Below are 19,952 nucleotides of genomic sequence, written 5' to 3'. Positions count from 1 at the left end.
TACCGTACCACTGTTGGGCTTATTTTAACAGAGTGCTCTCATTTTTGAAGTTCATGAGCAGATATTTATATCAAGCGGGTCAGGTGAGGTAGGACTGGATCTTACACTGAGGCCTTCTTAAAAATGACTTCGTGTTTTACGATGCTAATGCGATTAAGGTGTTTGTGCTATAAAAATTAAGTCATTAATTAATAATCAGCAGTAATGAAGTTGCTTGTTCTTTAACAGATTCACTAAATCCCTCGGACTTGGCCTTAGACTTTTGCACTACTGTTACATTGCTACATTCTTTAGCGACTGTGGAAAAAAGGGAGTAGTGGAAACTGGAAGCTGGCTGAACACAGTGCTCTGCAAAACTGTCTGTTTATTTAAAATGGCAAAGGGGTTTTGTGGTTTTTAAGGCCATTTGAAAATGTACACCCTTTCTTTTCCAGAAAAAAAATAAAAATAAAAATGTATGACTCATCCTGCATTACAGTTTTTATTGTCCAATCAAAAACTCTCTAGAATGAGAATGCCCCCCCTCCCATGCCTTATGTGAGTAGCAAATCATTGTTCATGGTTCTGATGTAACTGAAGCCTAATTTACTATTTTTAAAAAGTGATAAACCCTTTGCATTCTGCCAAAGATTCAATACACAATATGTCAATACAGGAATTATGCTTTTTAAGCTTATTATAATATAAATTCCACTGAATACATTTATTTTTGTTAACAGGTTTGAAAAACTCTTCTGGAATTATTTTTTATGTATTTAATTAAATTACTTGTAATATATATATATATATATATATATATATATATATATATATATATATATATATATATATTCATTTAGTATTTTTTTATTGCTTTAACATTTTTTTTCCAGCTAATCTGACTGTCTAGACAGAGAGAAAAAAAAAAAAAAAAGTTAATTCTCTGAGTTCTGACTCTTCCTAAGATTTTCATCAAACAACAACAAAGCACACATTGCGTTCATTACAAAGCCAATAGACACCATGTAGCTCTGGGCATTGTGCCTAAGGGAGAGCAACTGCAGTCCCTGAGACTTTCATACTTCCCTCGTTTCTTTGTACTTTGTCACTTTGCAAAGGGCAGCAGGTTCGGAGCTACCAGTTTCTGTGGCAGCCTGTGTTATTTGCATTCAGTGCGTCCTGGTAAAATCTGTCTAACCAGTCTTCACATATGTTGTACTTTCACTTCTGTATTTCCTTCTCATACCATCTGGCTCATAGAAGCAAGGCTGGGCTTAGGCCAGCTTGGTCCAAACCCCAGTCGTGCTGCGTTCAGCAGCTCTTTGATTATCCCACTAATTCCTCAATACACTCTGCACTTATAACACACTTTATACAACTGAAAACACAGGATAAATGTGTTTGGACTGGACTTTGGAGATGATATAAAGACTTATGTTACATTTGTGTCATGTGATTTTTTTTTCCTTATTAGCCTGGATATCCTCTTATCGTAATGTATACTTAAAACTCTAAACCCCTTACTTATTACTGTAATCCAAACATCCATGATGTCTCATTAACATTCCTGCAGGACTGTCCTTGAAATACATTGCACTAAGGCATTGCACTAATATGCTGTTTATTACATCTTGGGAGTCCTTTCTTAATGAATGAATATTGATGTGAGTGACAGCTATGCCTTTCAGTGTTACTCCTGCTGCAGGGGCAGTCAAACATTAATCAGTCATACCGCTGCTATAACTGACTTTTAAATGAAGAAATCAATGCAGTGTTGTTAAGGAACATGCTTTAAAGGATTAAGCTCTGGCTATGCATTTCATTGAGTTACGGTTTAGCATTTAGCGCTATTCCAGAATAAGTTTTCCCAAATCATTTAGGTAAGTGTGTTTCCTTTTTTTTCAGAACACTGGCATAAAGTTTTGGGGAACAACTAATTAAGTAGCTAAACATTTCGGGTTAAGTATCAAACCTTTTCTAGTGAAGATATTACCAACGCTCATATTGTATTTTGAATGTCAAATTGTACTGAACATGCAAATTCATCGCCAAGTGAGCGCTTTTTCTCAAATGTATTACTAGAAAACCTAATTTGTTCTACTGAATCATTTCATCCTAAACAACTTTCACTCATGTAATGCTGGAAGTTCTGGTTCATTGTAGTGAATTGGTTCATCCTGAAGTGTGATTCATTTTAGTGAATCGGTTCATCTTGAAGTGATTTATTCAGGTGAATCAGTTCAGACATGAACAGAATCAAAAAAGATTCATTAATTCAAATTCTTTTATGTCATTCCAAGCTTGTTTATAGCAGCATATTTAGTTTTTTTTTATTGAGTTATATACTAAATTAAGTTAACTAGGGAATATCCTTAATTTATTATTCTATTTATTGTAAATGTATTAATTCAAATTTGATGTTATTAACCCATTTATCCATTTTCAATTAATTCAAACTTTCATTGTTTTTGTGAGAAAAGTACAGCTCTGATTAAATTATAATTACATTTTAAATGCCCTTCATTGTAGTTAGTAGTTTTGCTAACTATTATTACAAAAGATTAGCTTGAATATTGCTTAACTACTGCAAATTATTGTAGTAGTAGCTTAACACTTTTTGATAAGCCAATAGAAAGCACAGTCATTTCTCTTAAGGGATTTGTAGCAGATTACTATGTTTATAGTCTTTCAAATGCTTAAGCCTCAGACGCACATTTCTGTCTTTTCTTTCATTACAGGATGACTTTCAACTAGTGTGTATCTTCACGCCGCATCTTTTTTTGATGATTTACAAATCGTGAATAAGCTCAAGGACTGTAGTCACAATATATATTTGTAACTTAATATCAGCAAGTAAAAACATGTATTTCTTTCAGGTCAAAGGACTCTGCACCACAAAAGTGATGTTCTTGAAACAGTTGTGTTGGTGAACCCATCAGAAGATACCGTTATCTCTGAGGTAAGCCAATTAAAAAAAAAAAAAAAAAACTCTATGGTCAAGATGCTGTATGTTTCTAATAAAGATTAATAATAGGTTTGATGTTAGACTGAATAACCTTGTTGAAGTATAACCTTGTTGCAAACAGACTGACTCTAATAGTCTAATGTGTTTTAAATGCCTTTTTGTCTTTTATTATGTCCTAGATCCGTTATCTTGTATCTGACCCAGCTGTGCACAAGCTACTGGTCCTGAGCGGGCAGAGTTCTGACCAAGGTGACCTAGTTCTCCAGACTGGAGTGTTCAGTTATCAAACCTTCTCACATGTGTTTGCTGATCCTGGGGTAAGTTTAGATAATATAACTGTATTCAGATTGTATGTATGTATATATATATATATATATATATATATATATATATATATATATATATATATATATATATATATATATATATATATATATATATATATGTGTGTGTGTATGTGTGTGTGTGTGTGCAGTTGCAATCAAAGTTATTCAACCCCCTTGACCTGCAAGACATTTTGCTGCGGAGAACATTTTATGAAAACAATTCAACAAAGGCATCAGTAAAGTATTAGACTTCACCATTTTGCTACTCAACTGTGTGTGTGTAACAGCTCAAGCTAATTTCTTTTTTAAATAGAGTTTCTAAAGACTTGTGTTTTGAGACCATTTTAGTCCCCACCATGCAAATAAGTCACTTAAAAACAGCAATGTTGAATAATTATGAAATAGCTCTGTTATTAAAATTTTATAACTCAATAATATTACATTATATATTGATAATATCACTTTTAATATGCCAGTGAACTGTTTTAGATGCAATTTTGGTTTTATCTTGGATCTTCAAAAAAGCTTGTATTTGTAAAGTACTTCAGTCTCTGAGGGGTTGAGTAATTTTGATTGGAATATATATACAGTTGCAATCAATATATATATATATATATATATATATATATATATATATATATATATCTTGAGTAATTTTGGACTTGGTTTCCTCACATAGGTCAGTAATTTGCTGGTTAAAGCCAGCTCTGGACAGTGGGCATCACTGACTGTGTCTTGCCGTGGTGAGGCAGGCTGGAGCTCTCTGGGGCAACAACAACACATTAGGGAGTTGCTGAACTATAGGCTGAATCCAGAGCCCATACTCCCTAAGATGGAGGGGGTCACTGAATTTACCGATTACATATCTGAGACTGTGGATGTACCATCCCCATTTGACCTTCTTGAGCCTCCAACCTCTGGAGGATTCCTAAAGTTGTCAAAGCCTTGCTGCTACATCTTTCCTGGTGGACGGGGGGATTCTGCACTTTTTGCCGTCAATGGCTTTAACATTCTTATTGATGGTGGCTCTGACAGAAGGTCATGCTTCTGGAAGCTTGTCAGACATTTAGATCGTATTGATTCTATCCTTCTTACCCATATTGGTGCTGATAATCTTCCTGGAATCAATGGACTCCTTCAAAGGAAGGTTGCAGAACAGGAGGAAGAACAGTCTCAAGGCTCAACCTCCTACAGTGACTGGATGAAGAACCTGATATCGCCCGAGCTCGGAGTTGTGTTCTTCAATGTACCTGAGAAGCTTCGCACATCAGAATCGAATTTGAAAGTTAAGCGAAGCATTGAGGAAGCCTCTCTTACATTGCAATACCTCAACAAGCTAGGAATAAAGCCGGAGCCTCTTTTTCGAGTGGTTAGTAATACCATCGAGCCCATCACTCTTTTTCATAAGATGGGTGTGGGCAGGTTAGACATGTTTGTCCTGAACCCCGTGAAGGACAGTAAGGAAATGCAGTTCCTCATGCAGAAGTGGGCAGGTAACAGCAAGGCCAAGACAGGGATAGTGCTTGCCAATGGAAAAGAGGGAGAAATATCTGTCCCATATTTGACATCTATTACTGCTCTCGTTGTATGGCTCCCTGCCAACCCTACAGAAAAAATCATCCGAGTTTTGTTCCCTGGAAATGCACCGCAGAACAAAATCCTTGAAGGGCTTGAAAAGTTGAAGCACCTTGATTTCTTGCGGTATCCGGTAGCCACCCAAAAAGACATTAATTCTGGCATTTCACCTTCAGCAGTAAAACAAACAAAGCTAAAGCAAAGGACTGACAGCAAAGAAAGTCTCAAATCCTCTCCCAAGACTCAAGCACCAGCTAAGCCTTTTAAGAAAGAAACCGACGAGCATGAGGATGTATCCGTTGTCGAAATGAAGAGTGAATCTGTCAACGAGAACAAAATTGAGAAAAAAGAAGCAAAGAAGCACACCAAGCCATTGAAACCAAAAACAGAAGTGACAGAAAAGAAAAAAATATTGAAGGAGAAAACACAAAAAAAACACCCCAAGGAAAGGGTGTCCAAAATGGATGAAAAGAAAGACAAAGAAAAGAGGGAAGTTAAGAAAGAAAAACGTGAAATTAAAAAAGATGATGCTGTGAAAAAAGTTGAGAAAAAGGTTAAATCTAAGGACACTTTAAAACCTGAACTGAGAAAAATAACTAAACCTGACCTGAAACCTTTTACACCAGAGGTGAGGAAGACCCTCTACAAGGCCAAAACCCAAGGAAAACCCAAAACAATAAAGAGCAAACCTACAACTGCCAAGTTAGAGAGTGCAGAGATTGTGGCAGAACCAGTGGCTGAGAAGATTGAACCTGAGAAACCAGAGAATGGGACAGAAAAAGTAATATCTGCTCCATCTACTCCAGAAGATTTAACAAAAGACTTCGATGAAATGAGACCCACTGAAATGCCAGATCATTCTGAAGCCTCTAAAAGTGCCCTTACTGTCTCTGGATTACCAGCTGAAAGAGATGATGATGTAGCAGAGGAGCAAGAACAAGATAATGTTACAGAAACCGATATCGTGGAACAAAAAGCTACAGAGAAAGAAGCAGCGCCATCAGCAGAAATCCAAGAAGTGCCATCAGCAGAAGTGAAAGAAAAACAGGATGAGCCCCAAACATCAGAACTAGAGAAATTTGAGGATGAGGGTGCTGCAATTGAAGATGAAGATGAGGAGGAGGTTGAGACACAGCCTGTTAGAAGGAAGACAGAGGAGGAAGAGGAAGACATGGGAATAGGTGATGAAGAGGATGAAGGGGCAATAAAGGAAACCAAAGACTTAGAGGGAGTGGACAGAAAACATGAAGTTGAGGAAATGGAGAAGCAAAAACAAGTGGAGGAAAGAAAGACTGAAGCTGAACAGGAGCAGTTTGAAGAAGAGGATGTGATTGAAAAAGCTGAACTAGAGGAGGCAGAGGATTTGGATGCCATTGCAGATGAAGAAATAAAAGATATCTCTGTTGAAAAAGTCAAGAAAGAAGAGGATGCATATTTCTCAGATGTCGGAGGTGTTACAGCTGGCATTACCTCTACAGCCCAAGGTGCTGCTGCAGCAGAAAACTTGTCATATATTCAGGATGAAACAATCCCAGGTTACTCTGAGACTGAACAGACCATCTCAGATGAGGAGATCCATGAAGAATCAGAAGACAGGATACCACACCTTCAATATGAGGTTGGTAGCTATGATGTCTCGGTCCCAGACCAACCAGTCTCCTTTGATGCCATCCATGGAATGAGAGAAATGCAAGCCGCTGCAAGGGGCAATGGAACAGGCAAAGAATTGATTGGTGCACAGGAGCCTCCTATTTCTATCTACACCAGTATACTTGCAGCGCCATTAGCTGAAGAGGAACATGTTTCTTCAGCAACGTCTATAACGGAGTATGACAAACTGTCTTCTTTACCCACTTCCATTGCTGAAGATCAGTCAGTGGCATCCGTCACAGCACCTCAGACCGAAGACACTGGAAAAAGTTCCCTAGTCTTGGACACAGTTCACCCGGTTACCCAAACTGAGGCCACCCAAGAAAAAGACTACCTACATTCAGCTGGAACCATCTCACCAACTTCCTCCTTGGAAGAAGACAAGTGTTTCAAATCATCTCCCTCTAAGGAATCTCCACCACGTCCCTTGGAAGGCAAAACCGATGGAATTGAGATGGCCGCCCAATACGGTGATGAAGAGGAGGATGAATATGAGGATAAAACACCAAATGTTGACATTTCACTTGGAAAGTTACAAGAAGCATATGCCTCACTTGATAAACTTGAACACAACGAGAAAGAAATTGACAAACCCAAAAGTCCCGTGCCCTTAGTTCCTGATACTTCATCTGTTGAAAAATTCTCACCACCTGAGATGGAGAAAACACCAGTATTACCTTCTAGGGAAGACTCATCTTTTGAGGCACAAACAATACTTACCTCCCTAATGCACAGTGTTTCTAAGCTTCCTGTTACTGAAACTAGTGTTATTCCAGATGTGGAAGACCGATGCATTAGCCCTGATGACAGCACTGTAAAAATGGCTTCTCCTACACATTCTGGACCACCTAGTGCATCTCACTCTCCCCTAAGAATGTCACCTGTGGAAGAGAAGGATAAAGTTCTCATTAAAGAGACTCATCAAGAACCAGTAGTGCCACTTAGCCTCACTGAAATTAAATCTGAAAAGGAGAGTGCAAAACAAAAACCTGGTATTTTAGATGAGAAAGAAATATCTCAAGAGGAGAACGAAAAGAAGAGAATCCAGGAAGCAACCTCTGTACCATCTCCACTTGTTGATGACTTGTCAGCTAAAAAGGAAAGTCTACAAGTTCTACCATTAAAAGAAATAAGTGATACAAAGGTAATGCCTGATCCAAGTGTTGAGAAGAAGGGTGCATTTGAAGAGAGCAGCAAGGCAGTAATTCTTGAGGATAAAGATAGCAAGTTATCTGATGATCATGACATTGAAGAAACTTGTGATTTAAAATCATCCACAGACGAAGAGAAAAAAGAGAAAGAGAAAGAACAGGATGGTGAAAGAGATGATGCTGAAGGGAAGCATAAGGAAAAAGACCAATTATTAAAGTATGCAGAGGTTACAGATAAAGGTGATGTAATATCAGAACCAGAAAAAGCAGCATTGCCATCTAAAGATGATTTTGATAAGAAAAATGCAAATCAACAAGAGTCTCAATATATGAGTTTTCCAGCAGTTCTGGAATGTTCAGAGATAGAAAAACAGGAGAAACAAGAAGTAGAAATTCAGTCAGAGAAAGCCAAAATATCATCAAAATTAGACAAGGAATCCAAAGAGAAAGATCTGACTGGTATATCTGGTCAGTCCATAGAAAGCCCAGACATCATAGCAGAAACATTAACATCTCATGAATTAGCCAAAAAATATATGGAGACACAAGACACTGTAGAGACAGATATGACAACTAAACCGGAAATGACCTCTGAGCAGAAGTCTGAATCAACTGATATTGAAAAGGAGGTTTTCGAGGTAACTGATTCATCCGTCTGTATAACCCCATTTAAGGAGGACACAGATGGTCTCAAATCTCAAATACAACAGTTAAGTAAAAAAACAGATGTTATCTTGAAAGATGAAGCAAAGTTAGAAAGTAAAAGTGAGGCTGGACTGACATATGAGAAAATAATTTCAGCTGCCAAAGAACATGAAGACTCTCGAGAAACAAATGTAGAGAAAGTAAAATCTGTGATGCAAGAGCAAATTTCCCTCTCAAAACCAGATGTTCAGTCTACAGAGATACATGTAGAACTGTCCATTATGGAGAAGGATATGTCTGCTAAAGATGATCAAGAATTTAAAGGGATGTCAGCGCAAGATATGAAATCTCATATATTAGAAGCAACTCCAGGTGAGACTGAAATTACTAGTAAACAAGATGAAGACTTGAAGGAGAAGCAATTGGAAGAAACTCAAACCAAACAACATTTAGAAAAAGCAGATCTATCATACAAAGAAGAGCTTCAACTAACACATTCTGTAATTTCACAATACACAGATGAAACTAGCCAAGATAAGGAAACTGTAGAGGAGACTATACCCAAAACACAAATATCTATTTCAGACAAAATGGATTCCTCACCAATATTCGACCAGGAACCTAAAGATGAACCACCAGAATTGAGCCAAGGTCAAGCTTTGCTTTCTGAATCTGAGAAATTAGATTTGTCCTCTAAAGATGATCAGGATCAGAAAAATGAAGAGTTAATGAATCTAACTAGCAAACCAGATGAAGAGTCTATAGAATGTCAGACTTATGAAAAAACAGATAAGCTTACTATCTCTAAATCTGCAATTGATTCTGAAGTGAAGAGTGAACCCCAAACAATATCACCAGAAAAAGATGATATGCAAGCTAAAGAAGAAGAAATAAGCAAAGGCATATTTGTTAAATCTGAACAACCAGCTGAGTTTGAAGACATTTCCCCAAAAACGTATGAATCTAAAGATAGGTGTGTGGAGGATACTCAACTTCAGATATCTACAGATCAATCTGTATCTGAGAGTGCTAAAAGTGACCAACTGTATGAAGAAAAACACACTGAAGAGATTGTATCTAAAGTACCTCAACCAAGTATGGCAACAGATGTGCCATCTGACACAAAACAAGAACCTAAGGCAGTATCTGTGGAAGAAAGGTCAGAACAGATTCCAACAGAATCAAAAACTATGGATTCAAAATCAGAACACGACACTGTAGACACACTGAAGAAAAGAGATCCTCCCATTGCAGAAGAAAAAACAACTGATTCGAAAGTGAGCAAAGACCTTGAGGAGAAATTAATGATAGAAAATGAATCAAAACTGGTGTCAGTTGAAACCAAAATGGACTTGGGAGGCAAACAGAAATCTTTGGTAGAATCTTCAGAACAAATGTTTGAGACCTCAGATCTGAGTTGTAAAGAAAAAGTGGAATTGAAAGATGAACCTAAAGGAGATATCAAACAAGACATTTCATTACATGAAACAGATACTTGCCCATCGTCAGACATTGGATTCAAATTAAATTTAGATTATAAAGAAAAATTCATTGAAGAAGCCTCCTCAACAATGGACAAAACAAAAGACACCAAGTCAACCTTTGAAACCACATTTCCAACCAAATTTTCAGATGAAGATGAAAGCACTGAGGAGGATGAAGGAGATGCTATTTGTATGGGAGGGGCTGGTTCAAGACCATTATCAGTGGAACCTTGGAAGTCTGAAGAACCAATGGCAAGCAGTTCTGCACAACCACCAGAGACGAGCATAAAAAAAGAGGAAATTGTGCCCCATTTAGAAGAAAAAGAGTTGACTAGAGATTCCAGTGGAATATCACCTGAAATAAAGGAGTGTAAGGTGGATACATCACTTACACCCTCTACTATAGATACAAGTACTAAAGCAGTCTCAGAGACTCTTACTGAGAGCAAACCAACAAGTATTCCACTGCCCAGCTCTGACAGTCAGGCAAGTGAGGTTGACCAACATGAAACATTGCTCTCTTCAAAGGAAGCTGCAAAACATGAGAAGGAGGCTGAGAGGGAAAGGGAAGGAGAACGGGAGATTGCCTCTCCAGGGTTAGAGTTACATTCCGATTTCCAAAAGACTGGCAGTGCAGATGAGAAATGTCCTGAAAAAACTGATAGCGAGAGAATGAAATCTGATGACAAGATGACTTATGAAGTGGAAAAAGAAAGCTATGAAGCCTCTAAATATGAGCCGTATGAAAAGCCCATTTCAAAAGACACTGAGAGAGGAAGTGAGGAAGAGGACCAGTACCCTAGTCTGGATAGAGATTTAGATTACAATAGAAAAACAAGTCAGGCCACTTTGCTTGGAGCTGCTTGTTCAGAAGAAGAACAAAGTGATGATGAGCCAGTGTCTTTCAGCAAGGTTGATTACCAGATGTCACCAAGTATTCAGAACAGCCACACTGCCTCCTCAGAGCAAGACAATAAGGAACGATACCAAGAAGAAGAATTGGTTAGAGAAGAGAGACCAGATCTTTTTGTTGACAATAGTTTAACATATGACAGAAAAGCCACTTCGGCAGCAGGTTCAAGCCTGTTTGCCTCTAGTGATTTGCAATATAAATCAGAGAAATTGGAGAGAGAAGAGAAGGAGAAGGAGAAAGAGGACACACATTCTCCTATTCAAAAAAAAGATGACGAAAGTCATGTTAAATTGTCAGATAAAGAGCCATGTTCATCTGCTTCCAGCCTTTTAAAACCTTATACACAAGAGAAAGACCATAAAACAGAAGAAGCATTGGCAATGCCTCATTCAGAGGACCTGGACACGACCAAAACCCATGTGACTGAAGCTTCCCCTCCACAAGGGATTATTACATCATCCCAGGATAAAAATATTCATGGTCTAACAACTTCTTCAACACCTGCTCCTGATGAGAACAAAGTTCTCTTGGAGAGTCCAATCTCAAGTGATAGTAACAAAGATAAAAACAAGCTGGATCCAGCTGAAAGCCGAAGTGACCCATTTTTTTCTGGTCGATACTCACCACCCGAAAAGGACATGCTTGCTGGCAGGTTATCACCTGAAGATTCCAGCGCTGCCACTCCTGGTTCTTCAGGGCAGTCCATGAAAGTCGATGACAATGTTCTTGCACTTGAGTGCACTGGCAAAAGTGATTCTCTTTCAAGCAAGTCATTGATTGTGAGTGCGGAGACTGAGGAATGCTTGGTCAGAAGCCAAAAAATATTTGCAGAAGAAGAGGATGACTATGAGGATGAGGAAGAGGAAGATGCAAGTGACTTGGATATTGAAAAGGGTGCCAGAGAGATGTCTGAGAAAGAGTCCAAAGTAACATTTGATACCATGTCTGCATCTAAACCACTCAAAACCAAACAAGAAGATATTACTGGTCCCTTAGCATCTGGAGCAAGTACAGAAGATCTACAGACAGAAACAACTGGTGATTCATCCACAAAAACGTCCCCCACAACAGAGCCTTTATCAGTACCTGGAGACCACAAGGATGTAATCAGCAAGGAGGATGAACAGTCCAAGAAACAGGATAATAGTTCAGTCCAATATGTCATACCCAAACCCAGCGATGACAAACATGGACCACAGAAGACATCTGATAAAAAGCCTGAAGAGACTGAATCCCTAGCTGTTGCTCAAGCAGCAATGTCTGATGCAACTTACTCATCATCATCATCCTTTAGTTACTCTTCTTCAACGTCTGCCTCATATTCAACGGGTCAACACCTTGGAGAAGGCCTAGAAACACTGATTAATATTCCTAGTGTCCAACTAAGATCAGATGGAGATAGTATATCATACGAGTACTCATCGTTAAAAGAGGAAGAGTCACCCATTATGGATTTACCATGTTTAAAAAAAGACGAATACATGGAAGTCTCAGAGCGAATTACACCTGCTACAACAACAGCTGAATCAATATCTAGTCTTGCCAGGTTTTCTCCTCTCAGTCCCTTGGAGGAATCCAAATCATTTCTTCAAGATCAAACATCATCAGCAGAGGAAAAGTCAGAGGAGGATATGTCAAGCATTAAATCTGACAGGGATCATGTCTCTCATCCTAAACATGTAGCAGAGCCACATTCCTCAAAATCACCAGAATCAGCAACTTCTGAGCATGCAACTCATCCAATTGTGGTGGCATCTGAAACATCCCTCAAGTCTGACCTTGCACCTTTGGAGAAGGCAGTCTCTGCAGACAAACAGTCACAGGAAAAATCCTCTGATGATGAGCCTGAGGACAACAAAAGCATTTTCGAGGAGGGAACCTTACCATGCAGAATTGAATGTGAAAGATCTTCAGCTACAGAACAATTAAGCACAGCATCTTTCCCAGAGCAACATGCTGATGTAAAACCCTCAACAATATTAGATTCATTTGATCTGCAAACCATAGTTGGACCAAGAGAAATGGCAAGTTCTCAGAAGCTGCCAGTCACAACATGTGGGACTCTCTGTACTAACACAGAAAGTGAACAAAGTATGAAGCAAGAAGAGGCAGAGAAGTCTAAGGAAATTAAAGACTTGGCTGAAAAAGTACAGGAGAGGGTTGAAATGAAAGAAGCAAAAGTGAGCAAGATGGAATATGAAGTGAAGTGTGAGACAGATGAGAAAGAGGGAGTAAAACATAAAACAACTGAGGAAGAACAGATACAATCTGGAAAGATGGTCGAAGAAAAGATGGGAGAGAGCCTAGATAATGGCAAGAAGTCAGAGCAGCAGAGCGACAGTGGAAGGAAAACCGAGCAGTCAAAAACAAAGAAAGAGGTAGAACAAATTGATACAATTGTAGAAAAGGAATGTAAAGAAAAAATGGAAGAGAAGAAAGAGCAAACAGAAGAAAAAGTGATGGAAAAAGACAGCAAAAAAACAGATAGAGTTGAGTCTAGCCAGCACAGTGCCCTTGCACCTACAATAAAGCAAGATGATTTTGTATGTCTAAAGGCTCCAACTGGCTATAGGGAAGATGTTTATGAGGGTATAAAGCAGGAAAAGTGGGGTGAAGAGGAGGAAGAGAAGTACGATTCAATGGAACGTTCACCCACTCCACTATCCGGAGCACAGGCTTGTTACCCTGAGGTCTCCAAGACGTCAGATGAGGGATTAACTCGACCCTCTGATCTCGCTATGGAGGCCATGTCCTCACATTCAGCTTCACCCTTTAAACACCACAAAGGAGACATCTCTCCATCCTTTATAAATCCAAGCCCACAGGAATTATCAAGCGAGGATGGAGAGGAAGATGCTAGAAGCGATCATTCAAAGGATGATGATGGTGATGAGCGTGAGCAGCATTCTGTCAAAAGGAGATCTCACAAACAGCATCATCATCATCCCCATAGTCACCATGAAGTTGGTAAGGAGGGATCACACAGCATTCCGAGTGGTACAGTGACTGGGCACGGCATTATGCTGGCAGGGGAGGAAACTCCTCCTACATCTTTGAGCGAGTCACTCCCATCGCAGTCAGACTCAGATGTTCCTCCAGGGACTGAGGAATGTCCTTCAATTACAGCAGAAGGAAACCTTGATTCTGATGAAGACGCAGAACATCTACCTGTGGACAAAATGTCTACAGCTGGCGGCAACGGAGGAAGTCATCATTCTTCCTCCCCGAGGAATCAAGATCCCCCTCCCATCCCAATGAAAGACCCTCTTCCTCCCCCTCCACACCCTGATGTGTGCATGGTGGACCCAGAGGCCCTTCTTAATGGCCAGACCCACACAGAACGACCAATGAAGAAGGACCTTAAAACAAATAGAGGCTTGAGGAAGACGCTAGGGAAGTCTGCATCGCCTGCACGTAAGGGAGATGCAAAAAGCAGGAGATCTACTACACCTGTCAAGCAGACATCCAAAGACTCCTCGCCTCATGATCTTAAAAGAAAAGATTCAGAGAAGACTTTTCGTTTGTCCAAAATGTCTGAGACACAGGGATCCAGGGGAGACATCCACAACCCAGGAAGAGGATTGGTCAATGGCGTTAAGAGTAATGCAGGTACAAACATCAGGGATGCATGACATATTAGTACCAGAATGGTTTTTGAGTGATATTACAGATTTTAATAATTTATCAGGCAATATTGGATATTTAATTGGATATGCTAATTGCCTTTACTTACATTTAAATTATCTTCAGTGTAATGTAACACTAACTTAAATTAATTCTTCAAACACACAATTTAATACTGTTAAAAGTAGTTTTTGCTGTTAAAAGTAAAATGAACATTAGGGTGACCATATGCACCGCTCATACGGGACACGTCCCAGCCAGGATTTTAATATTGCCTAAAATATCCAGGTTTTGGCTATTTGCACTGTACAGGTTGATCGTTGTGTAACATTCATGAGAGCTATAAAGAGCAGAGCAGATGGCTACTTATGCTTTCGAATCACTTTTACGTGTTTGTTCGTTCGTTTGACTTGAAGCATTGTGGCGCACTTTTTTTTGGGGGGGGGATTTGTGCGCAGCGACGCTTCAAGTCAATCGAACGAACGAACAAACATGTGCGCATATTTGCATCGCTTTGATCTTTCCGTCTTGATCTCACCTTCTCACACGCAGCCCCACGATTGGTCGATTATGTACAATACCTGCATGTTATTGGTTAAACTGCTTTGGATGTTTTAGGCATTATTAAAATCCTGGCTGGGACGTGTCCCACATGAACCGCGCATATGGTAACCCTAATGAACATCCTTTTTCATACTGTACATTATAATGTTGTGAAATCTAAATTTTCTTTTACCATTTAAAAAACAGATTTTTGTTTTTAGTGCTTTCTTTTTAATTTATTTAGACAAACTAGTACAGGTTTTTTTAATGTTGTCTGTTTATTGGCAATCAATCATAACATGGTAGAATTATCAGTATAAGCCAGACAAAAATCTCAATTGTACAACATTGGTTCTTCACTAAACCACACATGCAAATAACCAATGGTATATACTTTAAGGCTCCAACCTGAAATCCATTGCTGGGACTCCACCTGGATCACCCATCTATGTCGATCTAGCTTACATTCCCAACCACTGCAGTGCTAAAAATGTTGATCAAGAGTTCTTCAAGCGAGTGCGAGCAGCATACTATGTCATCAGTGGAAATGACCCCGGCAGTGGTGAACCCAGCCGTGCCGTTCTAGATGCACTCCTGGAAGGGAAAGCACAATGGGGCACCAATCTCCAGGTATGATTTGACTTTACAGTAAAATGAAATATATGGATGAGTTTGTGTGTTTGTTGTCGTAATCCCATAGAGCAGGGGGGTTTTCAACTGGGGTCTAGGGACACAAGGGGCTACTAGTTAATATGCAAAAAAAAAGTTGAAGTGCACTCAGTATATTAATTCAGTCCATGTTTAATGTAAGGATTGAAACCCCTATCCAAATTTTTTATTTGCAAGCAGAACTCTGCATTTCATCTGACCATCTTCTTCTCATTTAGGTCACTTTAATCCCAACACATGACACAGAGGTAACTCGGGACTGGTATCAGCAGACCCATGAGAAACAGCAGGACCTGAATATAATGGTCTTGGCCAGCAGCAGCACAGTGGTCATGCAGGATGAATCTTTTCCAGCCTGCAAAATAGAATTTTGAATTGGTTTTCTATTTAGCGCTTTTCGTTCGTTCCTCATTCATTTCTAATCTTTTAGGTTTAGATGAGTCGCTTCAACCACAACCTTCCATCCGCTGCCATTTATAGTTGTATTCTAATCCTCAAACATGCAACAAAATCCTAGTGCTGTCAAAAGACTTATATTATAAGCTTTGGTCCTGATTCTATTGTACATTTTTGATTGCATCTGCAAGGCTTTGGCAGAAAACTGAATGTTCACTAGCTAGCTGTTATGAAATAATAAATGTAATTTTCAAGTAAGCTAAAGTTGCATTGCAAATTGAGCTCTTATATTCTTTAACAACTTACCAGAGACCAGGATTGTATCCTGCCTGTGATTTAAATTCAAAGCAGAAAAAAGCCCTAGGTGAATTGGTTAATTCATTATCTGATTCATGTTCTGCATCCATTATCATCCATTTTAACACATGTACTACATATAGACACAGTTGTCCAGCAGAACATACTCTAAACATGAGGTCACAAGGCCTTGAAGAAACAACCTCTAAACTAAAAAAAGTTTAGTAGCTGTCTTGTGAGCTACGGTTACAGTGAGGCTAGATGCAGTCTCTCCATGAGATCACATACCAGCAGAAAGAGTGAAGAAAGAAATAACTGTACTCTAAATTGCTAATCCAAAGCAGATTTGTGCCAAATCTCAATTCTTTCAAATGCTGATTTACAAAATCAAACATAATCCAAGATTTGTGCCCCTTAGATGACAAAAGATGGATCATTCTCTATTCAAACATCTAAGCAATCCTACAGTTTTATCTCAATAATGTGATAGTAGGGAAGACTCTACATTAATATTGTTCATACTTTTAAGAGTAAAGCAAAGTAGAGGACATCTCGACAAACGACTAATCCACTGATATGACTTTAGTTTTTGATTTTGGTTGAGTAGGCTCTAATTTTATCATATCATGATCATGTGCATTCAAGGTTATAAAATGCAAAAGATTACAGGAAGAATAGTTTTGTGTTTTCTCAGTATTGCAATTACTGTACTAAAGCATGAGGCTCTCTAGCTTGGACTTAACGTTGTAGTTGTATTAATTTAGTGATCTGTTGTGGGGATCTGTTGGGGTCCAGATCTCTTTTCCAAAGCAGATTGATAACGAGCAATTTAAACACAATCTGCCCATAAATTGAGTAGAGCACTGTTAGAGTGAAATGGAGATTTTATTTTATTGCCAATTACATGATGTTCTGTTGTTTCAGTGAAAATATAAATGTGGCCACTTTAAAGACCAACAATTCCAATAATGCTTCAAATTATCTGATATATATTTTGGAGTAGAGGTTTCAGACTTGTGACTTACTGAATGTTTTGTTTGTGCATTGCTGATATACTTGACCTGATTTTTTTCCCCAACCTGAGAATCTTCGACCCACAAGCACTTTAGGTTTAACTTGTTTGAAAGGAAACTTGTGGTGGAAATTACATTATAAATCAAAATGTAGCAGTAGAGACTAATCAGTCAAATAGAATAGTTGTTTCATGGTTGCTGTGAGAGCAGACAGTGAGGGTTATCCTCGTGCCTTTTGCGTGTTGTTTGACTAAGAAAATGTTAAGTCATCACATACAAAAATATGTGTACTAACAGATTTATTTTGGATTAGCGAAAATTTGAAAGGCTTTACAGCCTTACTTCTTTAGATTTATGCTAATAAAGTTTTAATTGAGTATTATAAAAAAACCAGGCATTAATAATGATAACACTTTAGAAGTACCATTGCACTTTTCTAAAATTAAGTCAGTTTGGTAGGTAGGCATCATGTAAATAAATACAATTTTAATTTATATAAAAAAAAAAAACGATTAAAATGACAACATTTGTTTTTTGGTCTGATGAAGTGATCAATAACAACTTTTAACTAGTTATTATCTAAATTTAATTCTATGGAGGTCAGTTGAGAAGAAATGCACTTAAAGTACTAGAACAAGAAGAGTTTAAAATACATTTTGGACTTTTGTTGCCAGTATCACTTAACATTAATTGGCATTTTTATGGCTTATATCTTTACAAATAGTAAAAATATGAATTCAACCTAACCTGAAGTTATATCAGTTACAAACAAGCTAACAATAAGTGTTTCTGTTTGCACTGGAGGCAAAAAAAAACCCATTAGCGATCTGTCATTGGCTTTAGAATGCTTTTGGAACTGAATGCCTTTTGGAACAGTCAAATCACTGTCTTGATTTGACAGTGGCTCTACATCTTCAGTTACATTGTGAACTGTATTTTCACTAGTAAAACATCAAGGCCTCACTGGTAAATGCACAATTGTTTTGTCCTTAAAAGAACCCTGCACCGCATCCCTAACCCTAATCCAGTATATTCACAGTGAGTGGTTTGTTTTTAGTCTGTCCTGATTTTTTTTATGTAAAAGTCAGTATTATGTATTGCAGCATACTTAATTTTGAGTTATTTAAATATAGATTTAAGTTCTCTCAGAGAATCTGTCTTTGAAATGGTCAGTGACAGGGTCTATGTGTACTTTTACTGAAAACTCACAGGTTAGCAGTGGTGGTCAAAGCCTAAGAATTAATAATCACTAGGGCCTCAAACAAAACATAACAAAAACAACAGATGATGTTGAAGATTATACTAGTTAGATACAGAATCATTTGCAAAACTATACCCAATTCCAACGATGTACGCAAACCCACACTGAGACCAAATTTGTAAAAAAATTTTGCTGGAAGGATTGTTAAAACGGGCTGAATCTGTACTGTAGCCTACATCTTATGGTTTGGATATATTTTCATATTTGAAAACGTTTTTTTTTTCTCTCTGTCTCAAATACTTGGCCTTAGTAACAAGTATTATATGGTCTTATTAAATAGCTGTGATTTCTTTACACAAAATTAGTTTTGTGATAAAGAGGAATGCACTAACTTTTAAATAATATTTTTTGAATGTAAATGTTGCTTCGCTGGATGCTGCTTGAACAAAACAAAGAACTAGCAAAATATGCACATGGAACAGTAAACCTCAGAAAATGGGTCACCGAAAGACCTGGCTAAGATCGTGAGTGACTCATGACAAAATATTACATGTTCAGCTGTTGCTGATTTTAGTACAAATACATAACTCTCTTGAAAATAAGATTTAGAAACTTTGGTTTGCAGAAGGCTGTTTCACAACTACTACACTGAAAATGGAATACACTATAGCATTGAGGTTTCCTCCTTTACAATAACAAAAAAAAGCCAAAATAGAAATCAAAACAAATGGCGTAACCTGTACATAAATCAAAATAGCTGACGTGGTCATTTATGTGAAATGCTTTCTTTAAAGAAAGTTCTATGGTCATTGTAATTCTACTTCCTAAAGATAAAAAAGACTGCTTAAAGTACCTCTATGAATCTCTATTAGTTCAATTTCATTCTTACTTCAAATGCATCATGATGTGATGGCTTCATTTAGCCATGTCATGTATACGTATTCATCTTTGCATGTGACCTTATTAGTTATACTCCTGAATGTAATTGTTTAATAATCAGAATTAAAACTATTTTAAGAAGATATATTTGAAGCTAATTGTCTTTATGGTACTGAAATATGCATATATTGTTGGGCTTGGCTTCTGTTTGCCCTAAGATGTTGTTGAGAAGATGCTGTGATATTTCCTCGTATTTTGGCGCTGAATGAATCCTAGTTCTCTTCTTCTTTAGTGCAATATTCAACATTCTGTCTATAAAAGCTCAATGCAAAAGTAGATTTCTGCTGATTTACTGTAAAGGGGAACCATCCTGGTGATCATCAATAAAAAACATCCAAATTTGGAAAACTCTTTCTGTGTGGACCTCTTCATTATTATTATTATTTTTAATTTTTTTTCATGCACTTGTCTGACACTGTCGACCAAAATACAATATTTAAACGAAATGGAAGTGCAATGACATGGTCGATCTCAAAACAAATTAATAAGCCTGATTAAAAATGTATAGTGTTAATCTGACCTTATGAAATACTTGATTCTGATTGTTCAATCGCAACAAAAGTGCTCTTCAACTTTCCGTAC

The 19,952-nt window shown here is 37.9% G+C and overlaps 1 protein-coding gene across 2 annotated transcripts in view; it reads left to right on the top strand.

Annotated features, from left to right (window-relative positions):
* LOC113066880 (microtubule-associated protein 1B-like) overlaps positions 1–19,721 on the top strand; it is a 35,769-nt gene extending 16,048 nt beyond the window's left edge. For both annotated transcript variants that reach the window (XM_026238979.1, XM_026238980.1), the window contains 5 exons: positions 2,856–2,938; positions 3,124–3,261; positions 3,950–14,297; positions 15,256–15,485; positions 15,743–19,721. In XM_026238979.1, the coding sequence (XP_026094764.1) occupies positions 2,856–2,938; positions 3,124–3,261; positions 3,950–14,297; positions 15,256–15,485; positions 15,743–15,898 (10,955 nt within the window). In that variant the 3' untranslated portion in view covers positions 15,899–19,721. The remainder of the gene's footprint in view (positions 1–2,855; positions 2,939–3,123; positions 3,262–3,949; positions 14,298–15,255; positions 15,486–15,742) is intronic.
* Positions 19,722–19,952: the final 231 nt, after the last annotated feature.

The sequence above is a fragment of the Carassius auratus genome, chromosome 50 (assembly GCF_003368295.1).
Source record: "Carassius auratus strain Wakin chromosome 50, ASM336829v1, whole genome shotgun sequence".
Lineage (NCBI taxonomy): Eukaryota > Metazoa > Chordata > Actinopteri > Cypriniformes > Cyprinidae > Carassius > Carassius auratus.
This window is presented reverse-complemented; position numbering and strand designations above follow the sequence as displayed.